The sequence below is a fragment of the Myotis daubentonii genome, chromosome 11, assembly GCF_963259705.1.
Source record: "Myotis daubentonii chromosome 11, mMyoDau2.1, whole genome shotgun sequence".
NCBI lineage: Eukaryota > Metazoa > Chordata > Mammalia > Chiroptera > Vespertilionidae > Myotis > Myotis daubentonii.
The window spans coordinates 72,158,746-72,174,267 of record NC_081850.1 but is presented as its reverse complement, the minus strand read 5'-3'; the positions used below and the strand labels follow the sequence as shown (position 1 = coordinate 72,174,267).

General features: G+C 54.7%; 1 protein-coding gene across 8 annotated transcripts in view; it reads right to left on the bottom strand.

Annotated features, from left to right (window-relative positions):
* The window catches only part of AKNA (AT-hook transcription factor), a 42,644-nt gene that overhangs the window by 4,682 nt on the left and 22,440 nt on the right, over nt 1-15,522 (bottom strand). For 6 of the 8 annotated variants that reach the window (XM_059657868.1, XM_059657870.1, XM_059657867.1 and 3 more), the window contains 11 exons: nt 15,069-15,276; nt 12,617-12,771; nt 12,322-12,504; nt 11,227-11,470; nt 10,174-10,280; nt 9,278-9,489; nt 7,373-7,532; nt 3,617-3,793; nt 2,880-2,995; nt 2,228-2,365; nt 211-306 (listed from right to left, as the gene is read on the bottom strand). In XM_059657868.1, the coding sequence (XP_059513851.1) occupies nt 211-306; nt 2,228-2,365; nt 2,880-2,995; nt 3,617-3,793; nt 7,373-7,532; nt 9,278-9,489; nt 10,174-10,280; nt 11,227-11,470; nt 12,322-12,504; nt 12,617-12,771; nt 15,069-15,276 (1,796 nt within the window). The remainder of the gene's footprint in view (nt 1-210; nt 307-2,227; nt 2,366-2,879; nt 2,996-3,616; nt 3,794-7,372; nt 7,533-9,277; nt 9,490-10,173; nt 10,281-11,226; nt 11,471-12,321; nt 12,505-12,616; nt 12,772-15,068; nt 15,277-15,522) is intronic. The other 2 variants (XM_059657871.1, XM_059657872.1) reach the window with 2 other exon arrangements.

Sequence of the window (15,522 nt, the reverse complement as noted above, 5' to 3'; positions counted from 1 at the left end):
GTTTCTCCATGTCAAGATCAAGGAGGGTGGCTTTAGGTCACAGCACCTGGAGCAACAGGTGTGAGGGCAGGACACCCTGGGAGGCCTGAGAATCCCCGAAAAATCCAGTTCCGTGTTATGTACCTTTGACCTGCCTCCAAGCTCAGGGCAGGCCCACATCTGGCCAGACATTACCCTCCCCTCCCTGCCCTGACCGCTTCCATCCCTTACCTGCGTCCTGGGTCCTCATAGGCTGGCAGTGGGGACAGGAGACTGTGCTATTGCCTCTTGGGACAATCTTGGGGGGCAGAATATGGTACTCCTGGCCTGGGGGCGAACACAGAACAGGCGGTGTCAGTTCTCTACATAGCTGTAGGATTGAGGGGGGTTAGTTTAATGACCTCTCTGTCTCTCTATTTTGTGGGGACACACGATATATGTGCATAAACCTCTCTGTCTCTCTATTTTGTGGGGACACACGATATATGTGCATAAATATGTATCCTATATAATAAAAGCCTAATATGCTAAGTGTCCAGTCACCCATTCAACCAATCAAAGCATAATATGCTAATGATATGCTAAGGCCACTCAACTGCTCTCTATGACATGCACTGACCACCAGGGGGCAGACACTCAATGCAGGAGCTGCCCGCTGGTGGTCAGTGTGCTCCCACAGGGGGAGCACCGCTCATTCAGAAGCCAGGATTACAGCTGGTGAGTGCAGCAGCTATGGCAGGAGCCTCTCCCGCTCTGTGGCAGTGCTAAGGATGTCCAACTGACGGCTTAGGCCTAAGCCGTCAGTTGGACATCCCCTGAGGTTCTCCCAGACTGTGAGAGGGCGCAGGCCGGGCTGAGGGCTCCCCGCCCCCAGCCCCATGCATGAATTTTGTGCACCTGGCCTCTAGTGTATGTGTGTGTGTGTGTATGTATATATATATAACTATATATATACATACACACACACACATATATAAAATATGTATATATATAGTGTATGTATATATATTTATAAAAATAAATATATGTGTATGTACATACATAACATGTACATAAAGACACATTGGTCTTTCTGATTATGGTGAGCTCTCTCAGGCTCATTTCATTTCAGATCCTACTTAGGTACCACCTGCCTAGTTCTCAACATACAGAAGTAATCAAGTAACCCAGGCTCAGTTAGGGTCCGAGAGCAAGCCAGGCAGATGTGACAAGCAGTGACAAAGAGCATTGTCACTCTCCCCAGACCCAAGTAGCTGGCTGGGATGCGAATGGCTTGTGCACGGGGGTCGTGCAGCTCGGGAGCAGCTGTAGCTAATCCCAGACCCACCCTAGAGTAATAACAGCTTGTGAGTGGCTTGCTGGGAGGACTGAATGGGGCCGTGTCCAGGAGGCAGGCTGCCCGGCACCTGGCAGATACAAAGGGCTCGCTGTTATCGGAACGTTGGTCAGACTCTCAGATCCTGCCCCATCCCCTGCCCTGCTCGTCTCGGAGTCTCAAATAAGATCTGAATGTTGCCTGATTACTCCTCCTCCTTCTCGCCTCTGCCATGTGGGGTGTCACACTGGGGTCCCCTGGACTCACTGTTGCTCTCACTTCTGCCTCCTTGGCCTCTGTCCACTCCACTGGGGCCGGGCACATGTCCCTTGTTTCCTGCCTTGTCCCCAGCGCCCAACAGGCGGATCTGAGGTTCACCCCTCTCCCTCCCAGTGAGGCGAGGGTGAGAGCCATGCCTATCACTCACTCACTAGCCATACAATCGACACACTTGCTATAAATGCTTGCTTGTTAGTGTCTTCTCCACTGGGCAGTCGGATTCATGAAGGCAGGCGCCCTATCCATATTTGTTTTCATGTTAAGCACTTTGAAATCCTACTGTGTGTCACCTCAAGCTTTAGTAGGTGCCGGGTGCCTCGTGCCTAAGAGGAGAGGCCCCTGGGGAGTCAGACCTGAAGGTCCTCCTGGAGTAAACGATTCAGGTCCTGCAAACAGCAGGCGCCTCATAAAAACCTCTTTACCATGGCCCGGCGGAAAGGGCTTCCCCAGGACCAAGCATGGGCCCAGGCAAAGGGGAGGCAGCAGAAACTATTTGCTGAATGAACGAATGGGCAAATGCACTGAGATTCACAGAGGCGATGCTCCCTGAAGGTTTCTGTGTCACAGGACTCGGAGAAATGTACTATTTGAACGGCTAAATGGCAGAGACCACCATCCTGGGGGCCATTCCCCTCCGCCCTTCCTTCTGCCCACCTGTATATTGACCCCGGAAGGTGACCCGACCGGTGCTGCGCATTCCTCTCGTTTTGTCCCGAGCTGCCTGGGGGCTGTCCGTGGTGGTCCTGCCCTTCGGAGAGGACAGCCGGGGGGAGGTTGGCTCAGACTCGGAACCTAGGGTGGAAAGAGGGGCATCAGAGGGCGCAGGCCGTGGGGCTCATGCAGCTCATCCAGATCCCCCCTCAGTAATGACAGCTGACACACTGGGACCCCTACCTTGGTGCTCAGCACTGGTCTAGACACTGCCCATAGTGTCCTGCACCCCCACAGCAACCCCAGGAGGCAGATGCTATCATTCTTGCACCGTTAGCTGTCCCTTTAATTGCACGGAACAGGTAAACAACCCGGTCAAGGTCGCACGGCCAGGAAGGAGTGACCTGGGGCTGACCCCGGCCACTGATTCCAGAGCTGTGTGACTTCAGGCAAGTCCTCTGCACTTCTGGGCAAGGGTGTCCTTATCTGCAGGCCGTGCATAATAGGACCGGTCTTGCAGGGAAGGTGAAGTGAGACTATCTAAAACAGATACACAAAAGCCTTCTCCAAGTTTTGTCGAAGCCTGTTGCTACGGCCCCTGAGCAACAGGCCCAGACTGGCCTCGAGAAATCAGCCCTGGCAGGCGGTCACTTACTCAAGGACAGTCGGGGCACCTCCCGGGGCACTGAGGAGGACCTGGCTCGCCGCCTTCCTGCGGGGACAGGTGACTCTGCGCCTCCAGGCTCACTGCACAATCTCTCTGCGGATTTACTAGCAAAAGAGAGAGAGAGAGAGAGAAAGAGCTGACGTCACCCGATGAGGTTTTATGCGGTGAGAAGGCCAACCCAGAGAAATATTCGTAATGGGAGGAGGAGAGCACGGTCCAAACTAAAGACCCTGCAGTTAGAATCACAGAAAGTGGCGCTGGGCCTCTCTGACCCTCAGTTTCCTCATCTGCCAAATGGGAATAATCAGAGCAATTACTTCAGAGGGTTGTTAGAAGGATTAGTGAGACAAGGCCCATAAAATCCTCAGCCCTAGGGCCTCCCAGAGAAGCATTCAAAGTTAGCTGATTTCATGTTATCGTCATGAATGTCTGCTGAGGCAGTGGGTGAGAGTCCTGAAAATATTCACTAGTTAGGTGGTGAGTTCAGGGATATTCTTTGTGTCACTTTATTATTAACACATATATTTACTATATCTTTATGCATCAATATTACATAGTAAAAAAAGTAAGAGTGAGTGAATGATTGAGTGAATGAATGAGTAGATGAGTGAGAGAGGGGTGTGGCTGTGCACGTGTCCACATCTCTGGGGAGAGCCAGAGGTCAGCCATGTCTACCTTCGGCGGCTGCCACCTAGGCACTGGGGTGGGAGTTTGGGGTCACCCACCTGCCATAGTGGATGCCCCAGGCGGCTGGGGAGTCGGCTGGCCGGTCCCGAGCCCGGACAGGGTGGTTGAAGGTGGACGCTGGCTGTGTGGGGCTGCCCTGGGGCAGCTGGTGCAGGCTGTCCTCCAGCCGGAGCCGGAGCCGGGACACCTCCTCTTGCAGCTCGCGGATGGCCTGGCTGGGGTGGGGCGGAGACAGCAACGGAGGACAGATGCAGACGAGGGGAGCTCAGCCACCCCAAGTGCTGCCCGATGGAGCAGCCTTGTCTTTCCTAGGAGGCACAGGGTCCAACCCCGCTGCCATCTGATTCTAGAACTTCCCTGTGTGTTCACTTTTCCTGCCACCATCTTTTATTTTTATTTTATTTTATTTTTTTTTTTTGAGAGAGAGACAGACAAAGAGAGAGACAGGCAGAGGCAAGGACAGAGAAACTCCGATTTGTTGCGCCACTTATTTGTGCATTCATTGGCTATTCCTGGTACATGCCCTGACCAGGGATCGAACCCACAACCTTGGTGTATTGGGAGGACGTTCCAACCAACGCATCTCCCTGCCCAGGGCCTTGCTGCGCGTCTCGAACCTCTCTGCGATCATGTCCCGCACGTTCGGTGAACAGAGCAGAAATGCCTCTGAGGTTCATTGGTCCTAACATGCAGGGCCTCTGAGCGGCTGTTCTGACCACTGGTGACCAGTTCTCGACAGAGACAAGGGAGCAGAATACAGAGAGTAGGGGCTGAGGTCTCCCTTTAACATCTGAATTCTGACCGGCCCTGGGCCCGGGCTGCCCTCCCTCTTTCCACCTCTGTCTGTAGCAATTCCACCTCTGTCTGTAGCAATCCTCACTATCCACTCAGGCCTGGCCCCTCCCCGCCCTAACCCGGCCCCTTCCTCCTGGCTTCCCCCAGATGCCTCCTATGTGGTCCAAGCTCATCTCTCCGCTCCTGGCAGATGATGCTTGTCTACCTGCCTCCCCAGCCAGACAGTGGGCCATGGGCAGCCAGGAGCAGGCCTCCCGAGACCCTCACACCGCACAGAAGCTCTGGGAACGCTGCTGACCGGGACTCAGGACTCCAAGAGGGAGCAGAGCAAAGGGGCTGCCGGAATCCCTGCGAACCCCAAACACAGCGCACCTCGTATGGGAAGGTGTCTCAACAAGCCCCTAGCACAGTGGTTCTCAACCTTCCGGCCCTTTAAATACAGTTCCTCATGTTGTGACCCACCATAAAATAATTTTCTTTGCTACTTCATAACTGTCATGTTGCTGCTGTTATGAATCGTCATGTAAATATCTGATATGCAGGATGGTCTTAGGCGACCCCTGTGAGAGCGTCGTTCGACCGCCAAAGGGGTCGCGACCCACAGGTTGAGAACCGCTGCCCTAGCATCTCGGGAGTAAGTTTGCATTTCTCTCCAACCAGTCCCCGACTCTCCAGTCTCGCTCTCAGGGTGTCACTGGCACCCAGGCAGACAATCCCACCCAACACTCCCACTGCCACACACAACCCCCCTCCCGACTCCAACCCCAACGGAGCGTCCGAGTCTGGTTCATATGACCATCCTCTGGGCTGACGCGGGCTCTCCATCTACTGCTTGGGGCCAGCTTCCAGGATGGGGGCTCCCCTCAGGGATAGCACTTGCCTGGTGGCCCCGGGACCCATGGGTGTCTCCTGGCACCACCGCCAGCAAACATCAACTCTCAGGTGGGTGAGCGGAGGGAGTGGGAGGCCTCTCTCCAGCTCCTGCTGTGACCCCGCAGTGCGACCAAGGGCAGCTGGTCTCCCTGGCAATCCCCAGGGAGACGCTTGTTGGGGTTTCCAAGGCCAACTGTGAGGGTGGCGGCTGCAGGAGAGCCGGACTCTGTCACCAGTTAACCCCCGGCAGGCAGGACCGAGGCAGCTCCGGCATCTTGCCCCTGCCCAAGGCCGCTGAACCAGGGCCTGGGAGTTGGAACACCCAGCCGGGTATTGCTCTCTCTGGCGTCTTTCTATCAGGATCTCAATTTTCCTGACAATTCTTTAGTGACTCAGCTGACCCTTAAATTCATCTTTCCCTGCCAACTTACTCCCCCTCCTGGGGTCCCCATATCCATATCAGCATCCAACCGTATGGCCAGCCAAAAATCGGATTCATTCTACACCCTACTCCTTCCCTGAACACCCCCTAACGATACCCAACTACCAAGTCCTGTGGGGCCAATGACTAAATATCCCTTCTCAGATGCCTCTCCCACCCTCCTCATCCCCACCCATCACCTCTCTTCTGGGTGAGGCACCCTCTCAGTCTCCAGGCCTCCATTCTCACACATGTAACGGCCAGAGAACTCTTTCTAAGATGTCAGCCTGACCACACCACTCCCCTGCTTCAGACCCCCTCACTGTGCGCAGGTGAGTCTGTACGCATTCATGAGTATTCAGGGAACACCTCTGAGCTGAGCCACCATCCAAACCTCTAACCGTGGCATCCAAGATCCCCCACCCAGGTCTCCCCATCGACCTCTCTGCTTTTACTGCTCAACACCCATCACCTCTCACTCAAGGGTCTGGCTAGAATGAACATTTGACTCCTCAAAGATGATGGTGCCCGCTCACCTCCAGTCCTTTGCACATGCTGTTCCCTCTGCTGGGATGGATACTCTTTCATGACTCTTCCTCTGATCTCGGCTGAGATACCACTTCTTCCAGGAAGCCCTCCCTGAAGCCTCTGGCTGAGCTAAATGCCCCTTCTCTGTGTTTCCACAGCCCGTCGAGCCTCTGCCATCACTGTACTTACCACACTTAGGGGGGGTCACCACCTGTTTCTTTGTCCATCTTACAAGATGGGAGCCTCATGAGGCCAAGTACAGTGTCTCGTCCACTATTCTATTCCTACGCCTCGAATTCCCATGCGAATGTGAGGGAGACCGCAGGGGTACACTCACTAAACTCAGGCCTGGAAGCCAAACGCCAGCAGCTGGACCTGACTTTGCAAAGACAACAGCACACACGGCCCCATGACTGCACAAGCCGTGGAGGTTTCGGGTGGTTACTGCACAACTGTCTCCCCGGTGCACCCCAGAATTCTGGGGCAGACACCCCGTCCCAGCAAAGGCCTGAGATGGATCACTGGGCCAAAAGCAACTCAGAGGAGAGGTAAGACACTGACCAACCTATTTCCCCATTTCTGCTCCACCAAGCAAGGAACTATTTTCTTAGCAGAAAAACTGTGCTTGGATTAAAAAAAAGAGAAGTGAAAAACAGTCTCGCCCGGCCAGGGTGGCTCAGTGGTAGAGCATCAACCCACGCACCAGGAGGTCACCAGTCGACTCCTGGTCAGGGCACATGCCAAGGCTGTGGGCTTGATCCCCAGCAGGAGGCGTGCAGAACGCAGCCTATGGATGTTGATGCATCCATGTTTCTACCTCTCCCTCTCCCTGCCTCTCTCTCTAAAAAAATCAATAGGAACGTATATATTTTTTAAAAAGTCTCTTCTCAGTTCATACAATGAATGCATAAACTGCAGAAAACACATCCCTGGCTAGTGCAGACATATCTTGGGAGGGGCATGTTGGGGGGCAGGAAGAGAGGTTTCAGCACCCGAAAGGTGACCCTCCAGGTCATTTCCCACTGGTGGAGTCGTGTCATTGAGGTCCCACAGCAATAGCCTGGGAGGCGGGAGCCAGCGCTGGATGTGAGGGCTGAGCAAGCCCCTGTCTCCCCCGGCATCACTCTCTGGTCTCTGTGATGACCTTGAATCTGCAGTGCCCAAGCACCTGACTTACTCTCGCCCTGTCCTGGTGAGGAGGGTTGAGGTGGTGTCTGCCGGTCCGTGGGGCAGAGCCGCCGCTGCAGGGCCCTGGGTGGAGGCTGGACTGCTTCCCGAGCTGGGGCGGAGCTGCTCCGAAATCCGCTTTCGCCCCTCCAGCTGCGAGCCAGGGACCGCTGGGGAGGCAGACGGAGACCAAAGGGAGTTAAGTGGAGAAGACCCTCACTGTGCAAACTTGTATGGGTGCAAGAATGGGGGGTGAAGAGACAGTGCCCGGCTGAGGTCACAAATGAAGTTCCTGATGAGGTCAGTGACCCACCAACCTCAAAACCAGAAGACGTGGTTTCTGCTGGGCGTTTGGAGCGCTAAGCTCGGCCTGCTAAGCTCCTGGTAATTAGCACGCCCCTCACAGCCCACTATTTTGGCATCAGGACCCCTCCCCCCCCCACACACACACGAAGAGCTCATTGTGCCTCACGTGGGTCCCCCAGACTCTGTCGTGCATCTCACTGTCGTTCTGGAATTGGCTTCAGAGCCTCCACCTCTCTCTGAAACGAGTCACACCTTTACCTAGGAGCGTGTTTGGGGGAGGCCGTTCATCACTTTAACCTCCCAAAGGGATGGGCGGCCAGGGGCTAAGACCGCTAATCTGGCCCATGGGTCAACAACAGTGAGCCCTGGGAGTCTCAATAGGTAAAGGAACAAACCACAAATACGTGGGACAGTCTAGATCAGCGGTTCTCCACCTGTGGGTCGCGACCATCGGAAAACACATATAGCAGATCAGATATTTACATGACGATTCATAACAGTAGCAACATTACAGTTATGAAGCAGCAACGAAAATAACTTTATGGTTGGGGATCACCACAACACGAGGAACTGTATTAAAGGGTCGCGGCATTAGGAAGGTTGAGAACCACTGGCTAGAGAAACCTTCAGAGAGTCATGCAGACTGAAGAAGCCAACCCCAAAAGACATATATTATCCGACTCCATTTACATAACATTCTGGGAATGACAAAATTATAGGCAGGAGGACAGATGAGTGGTTACCAGGAGCTGCGGAGAGCGTGGAGGCGGGAGGGAAGTGGGTGTGTCTATACTGGTAAAGGGGCAACAGAGCGGGCCTGGGGTGGAAGGATCAGACGGAGTCTGTGTCAGGATCCGGCTGTGACATTAGGGGAACCTGGGCGAAGGGCACGTGGAATCTCAGTGTATGACTTCTATGATTAATTAATAAAACTTTAAGTTAAAGTTTCATTTAAAAAATTTAAATGATGAAGCAAAACTAATCTGAGGTTTTAGACATCAGAGCAGTGGTTCCCCTTGGGTGGGGGGGGGGCAGGAGCGATGGAAGGGGCTGGAGGGGGTGCTGATGCTCTGATCATGCTTCGTCTCTTGGTCTGTGTTCACTTTGAGAAAACACATCCATTTGGGTTCTTTCCAGTATGTTTTATTTCAGTAAAAAGCCCACATGCATTTTTAAATGTAAAAAAATAATTAGAGATAGATTTTATAGACAGGGAAAGTGTTCATGATACAGTGATTAATGGGGGAAAAGGTTATCAAACATTCATGTATAATATGATCCTACTTCCATTTTAGGTATATGTAAATCAGCATACACACATGCGTGCACACACACATGCACACACACGTGCATACACACACACACACACTGGCATAGAAAGCAGCCCGCAGGTTCTACACCAAAATGTCAGCACGGACAGTTTGCAGTGTATTTTTTTCTTTTGTTCCCTTGTGTCCTTCCTGCCTGCAATTTCAAATTTTCCTACAATGAGCCTGTATGATATTTTGTATCTTAAAGGGTAATGCAGATTTTTTTGTGGGTTTGATTTCTTTAATCCAGGCAATCCGGCCACCGCCAGGGCCTGGCCAACCCAGGAACATCCACTCACCCATCTCGGCTGCCACCGCCGGCTCCAGGAGGAAGCTGGGTGCCCTCTGGCGGAGAGGGCTGTCCCGGGTGGAGGGGTGCCTCTGGGCTCGACTCCTGGGCGTTCTCGGCTCAGTGGCTCTTCTGGGGACTGGCAGACCCCTGGTGTGGGGGTGGGAGGCTGCATCCCGGGGCACAGAAGCAGTGAAGGGCTGCGCTAATGTCCCTGGGGTACTAGGGGATCACGGAGGGAGACACACGGTGAGGTCACGTAGAGAGAGGCCACAGCCTCTGAGCCCCTCCACACCCTAAACCAACGGCTCCGGATGTTAGGACTATGCACCCTGGAGGGGTCTTTCTGAGGACGCACCCCATTACACATGCCTTTATCACCCGCCAGCTGCCCACCTGCCCACCCATCTATGCAAAATTAAAAAGCTCCATTTTGTTTTGGGAGATACACAGAGAAGCGGAATTTCCAATCCTTTCTTCCCCTGCAGCCCCGGTTGCCATGGGAGTCCCCGTGGGGCCAGTCCCTGGCTCTGAGGCTCCATCACTCACCTTTCACCTGAGTCCCTCTACCCTCTCTCTTCCCCAGGTAGCCATCCCAACTGCCCTCTGTCCTTGTCTTTTGCTCGCCTCACGCCACCCTCCCAGTTTCTATTATTCATTCACCATTCGCTCAGTTATGTGCTCGACACATCCTTCTCTCTAACTGGCTGAGTGACGCTGGGCAGTCCCTTTCCCTCTCTGAGCCTCAGTTCCCCCATCAATAAGATGGGGGCGAGGAAGCATTGTTGGGGGGATGAGGGAAGGCTCTAAGAAGGCCCAGACCATCAGCCCCTGCTCTGGGCTCACAGGTCCCTCGATTCCCAGGCGTGTGGCACTGAGGGGACAGTGGTGGGGTCCCCGGGGTACCTGATGTGGGAGAGCCGATGCTCTGGGGTCTGCGTTAGGGGCGACACTCTGCTGGTTTCTGAGCCCACAAAGCCACTGTCCGTCTCGGGGGATGCCATCCAGGACTCCTGAAAGAGGCAGGGTCCCTTTAAGTCTGAGGAATGTGCCGGCGGCAGACTGGGAAGACTGGGAAGACTTCCGAGTCCTGGCCTGGGGCCTCACATTCCAGAGGCTGACAGACTGGACTGGGGGGACTGCCCAGCTCCCAACAGCCAGGCCCAGGGGTGAGGGTCCCCAGGTGTGGAGTCCCATGAGCCTCAGTCCAAGAGCAGGGACTCCACACCCTGAGAGGACCCTGAGGGGGTCCCCCTTCCCTGAGGAGTGGGAGCCACGGCCCTGGGGAGGGGCCCTGCAGACTCCCGAGCTGAGGAACAGAAAGAGGGGAAGGCGGTCCCATTATGGGGAGAGGAGGCTCATTTTCGTGTCGCCTGGCCTGGGCTGGACACCATGGTCCTCTCTGACTGCAGAAATGCCCCGTGAATCGGAAAAGGAACCCACCACACTCCCTGCACACCGGGCTCACATGCGAGGCACAGGGCACAGAGAGTGAGCCAGGGCCTGCCCTCACGCTCCAGTGCGGATTCCTTACCATGGCATTAGGACGACGTGTATGCGTGTGTGTGCATGTGTGTGCGTGTGTGTGTGTGATTCCCTGGGAATAAGTAACATTCCGTAACGTAAGTCACATTTCCATAATGATCTGTGACCCCTGTTTACAGTGTAAAATCCCTGCTCCAATGGCACACACAGGGCATGGAGTCCAGAACCGACCCCCAGCTGTGCGAGGTGGGCTGAGGGGGCTACAAGCTCTCAGAGGAGGAACGGGAGATGCTGGCAGAGGGACAGCGCTGGGGGAGGCGAAGGCAAAGAGGTGGCACTGGGCCTAAGCCCTGTCTGTTGGGCAGGATGGTGACCGGCAGCGACAGGAGCAGACATTCCCAGAAGGAACCGTGTGAGCAAAGGCCTGGGGGCATAAAGCTCCCAGAGGCTGAGCCCGCGCCCCTGGACACCTACCTCCAGGTGCCCACCAGCCTGGCAGAGAGACTTCTGTGCGAGGCGCTCGGAGATGCCGCTTCCCTCCAGGCTGGTCAGACTGCTCTGGTGGGACGCCGCCGGCTTGGTGCCCCGGGAGTGGGGTGGCCTACCAGGGCCCGGGGGAGCTGCCTCGGCCTGGCCCAGGCCCAGCTGGTGCCCATCTCCGGCCATGGATGCATGGAAGCCTGCTGCTTTCACGGACACCGACTGCCCCACAGCCTCCCTGGCAGCGGAGGAGAGGATGTCAGACCTGGCGTGAGCCGGGCAGCCCTGCCCTGGGAGTCAGGCAGTCCAGGGCACAAGCTCTGGTCAGACACCCCTGGGTGCCCACTCTGGCTCTGTCACCTTCTAGCTATGTGACCTTGGGCAAGACACCTCCCCTCTCTGAACCTCATTTTTCTCAACTGTAAAATGCGATGCCAAAAGAATGCACCCAACACACCGCAGGCGAAAGCGTGGAAACAGATGAGTGAAAGCAGCGTTTCCCAGGCCTTGGGAATCTGCACCCCATCTTCCCTCTGTCAGCCACTTCCACAAGCGCCAGTCTACCGGTACTCAGAAAGACTTCGTCCCCATTATAACCGGAAGACCGATATTTTGTGTTGCAAAGAGAAACTACCTTTAAAATAAACAGGAAGACAATGTTGTTGTATTCTACCTACATAGATCCTTTTGCCTACTGAAGGCTCAGGCCCGAGACCTGCTTCGTTTCTCTCTCTATCTCTATCTCTATCTCTATCTCTATCTCTATCTCTATCTCTATCTCTATCTCTCTCTAAAGGAAGCCCAAAAAAGACATGTTAGTACTCATTCAGACTCTCCTGGATGCACTTTGATGGTCAGACTGACAAGGAGAAGACTGTTTAATGCTGCGTCTCACCTCCTGAAACTCACATCCCACAACCCAGAGCCAAGTCAAGCGCTGTCAATGGGCACGTCCCACATTCGGAGAGATGCTGAGCTACAGGCCAGGAAAGCCATGTCCACTCCGTGAAGAGCGGCCTCACTCACTAAGACAGTCAGCACCCTTGTCAGAGCGGGTCTGGGGCAAGTGGGGGAGGCTCACAGACATACTCGAGGGGGGTCCCGTGAGTTCTCTCCGCCCGCACCGGGATCTGCCGTGACGGAAGCCTGGTGGTCTGTGCTTTTGCCGGAGCTGAAGCTGACCCGTCCACTTCCAGGGTTCTGCCCTGCTCCTCCTCCTCCCCCTCCTCCTCCGCCCTCATGGCTTCTGGGAGGGACTTCACACTGAGGTACCTGCAGGACACACACGGGGCGGGGGAGGAGATGGGCATGACCTTTGCCCAGCAGGGACAGCCAAGGTCCAGCCATGGGGCCCGATACCCGCTCCCTCCTGGTGGGCACTCACCGCTCCAGGAGCCCATGGAAGTCTTGCTCCACCTGCAGCTCCTTGTGCCTGAGAGGGGCCGGGAGGCCCAGCAGCCTGTCCTCCACCTCACTGCCTGCAGGGCTCACCTCCACGTTCATGTGCAATGAGCAGGGGCCAGTGCTGGGAGCGTCAGGCTGGGGGCCAGAGAGGAGGAGGGGCAGAGATTCAGCAGATCCCTAAACATTACTTTTAAAAAATATATGTTTTTATGGATTTCAGAGAGGAAGGAAGAGGGAGAGAGCAATAGAAATGTCAATGAGAATCATTGATCAGTTGCCTCCTCTGCATGCCCCACACTGGGGATCAAGCATGCAACCCAGGTATGTGCCCTGATGGGAAATCGAACTGTGACCTCCTGTTTCATAGGTCAATTCTAAACCACTGAGCAACGCTGACTGGGCTAAACTTTACTTTTTTTTAAGGACCTTCCTCATGCTGGTGTGGCAGAGTAAAAAATAGGTCAGACTCACCACCACCACCACCATCCTTTCTATGTGCGTGCAAAATGTAGGGACTGGATCACATGATTCTCAGCAATAACTACCATTAATTGATCACCTACTACATGCCAGACATTGCACAGAGATCACCTCACAACAATCCCACCAGTACATACGATTATTATAGCCCATTTTACAGACATGTAACTAAGGAGCAAATCATTTGCCCAAAGTCACACAGAAGTAAGGGGCAGAGCTGAGATTTCAACCCAGATTTCCTGCCAGAAGCATCTCTCCTGGCCCCCCTCCATTCCAGGATGGACATCCAAGCCCCCAAAACACCTTCACGGCAGGAGTATGGAAGTCCCTCACACACTCAGACTTTTACAAGTAAGTAGAAGAGAGAGCACCTGGTATAGTTTCCCTCCAACTGGGACAGAGCACAATGTGAGAGAATCTCCCTTAAAGCCATGCCCGCCCCCCACCAGCCCCCGCCCCACCCAGCAGGCAGCATTCTCCTGCTCCAATCCCCAACAGAGATGTTCTTGCAGCACAGGCAGGGAGGAGCACAGGTGGTGAGGAGCACAGGCAGCAAGGAGCACAGGCAGTGAGGAGCACAGGCAGCAAGGAGCACAGGCAGCAAGGAGCACAGGCGGCAAGGAGCACAGACGGCAAGGAGCACAGGCGGCAAGGAGCACAGGCGGCAAGGAGCACAGGCGGCGAGGAGCACAGGTGGTGAGGAGCACAGGCAGCAAGGAGCACAGGCGGCAAGGAGCACAGGCGGCAAGGAGCACAGGCGGCAAGGAGCACAGGCAGCAAGGAGCACAGGTGGTGAGGAGCACAGGCAGCAAGGAGCACAGGTGGTGAGGAGCACAGGAAGCAAGGAGCACAGGCGCGAGGCAGAGACTCCACCTCGTCACCTGTGCGACCACCGCAAAACACAGATCGTGATCGCCTCTCGGGGGCTGTGACGTGGACTAGAGAAAGGTCTAGAAAGCCCCTTCCATGGACAGCCCTTGTCCCCAGACGCCTGTCTTGGTGAACAGCCCCCAAATCCATCCAGTACCAAAAGCTAGAAGCCCGGAGGTCACCCTTGGCTCCCTCCCCTCTCAGTTCCATTCCAAGTCCAGTCAAATGTGCCTTCTAAACTTCTCAAGCTCATGTGCATCTTTCCATCCGCTCTGCCACCTCCCCGTCTCTGACTGGCCTACCTGCAAATCTTCTTAGGTCATGTCCTGTTGAAAGCCTAGCAGGTTAGCCTTGGCTGGAGGGTGCAGTTGGCTAGAGTGTCGTCCAGCTACATCAAGGTTGCGGATTCGATGCCCGATCAGGGCACATCCAAGGAGCAACCAATGAATGCGTAAATAAGTGGAGTGCCAAAATTGATGTTTCTCTCTTTCTCTCCTTCCCTCTTTCTCTCTCTCACTCTCTCTCAAGTCAATAAATAAAATTTCTTTAAAAATTAAAAACCTTGCAGTTTAGGACCAAATGCTTGATGTGAGCCACCAGCCCCCACATTATGGAGCCCCTGCCTGCCTCTGCAGCCACCTCTCTCAGAGGCCCCTTCACTTCCCATACGCTAGCCACAGGCCCTTTGCACCGGCTGTGTTCCCTGCTGGACAGCTTTTCTTCTGTTCCTGGTCATTCCTCCTCACCCTCAGATCTCACTTAAACATTACTTCCTCAAGGAAAGTTTATCTGACTCCCTCAAACTCATTTATGTTACCCTGTTTTCTACTCTCATAAAACCCATAATTCTCCTTCGGACGACTGATCAAAATTACAATTAAATGACTGTGTAATTGGTTCAACCAGACAGAAAACTCCATGAGGGTAGAAGCCACCTATTTTTGTGCTTCCCACTGATTTCCCACCATGTGTCTCGGGTCCTGGCATAGGGGTGCTCACTCCATAAATATGTAGTAAAGAAGTCAATTAAAGAAGAGATGAATGAAGGATAGAACGGACCAACACGATGGGCAGAGAGATACCTCAAGGCCGAGGGTCTGGATGGCCGGCGTGTGGACTTGTCCCGAGGGAGAAGGCAAGTGCGTTGGCCGGTGGCGGGAGGGCGTGGCCAGGGGGCTGTCCAGAGGTGAGTCTGACCCGGCTCGCTCAGGCTTCTGCTGGTTCTGTTCCATGTGGTCCTTCAGTTCTTCCAGGCGAATGCCCAGCTGGAATATCTCCGCCTCCAGCTCCCTGGAAGGGGAAACACCAGCTCCGGGCACTGGGGTGGCAGTTGCATCGGGCATGTCTGGGAGGCCGTGCTTCAGAGCGCACCCCAGAGGACGCCCATGGAGGGTCTAGTCCACGGGGAATCGGAGGCCTCAGCCCGAGTCCTCCTCTGCCACCAGCAGGCTATGGGACCTGGAGTAAATCCCTCCCCACTCTGGCCTCAGTTTCCCCCTTCTCCAACGAGGGTTTACAGTCCCCATCTCTAAGATC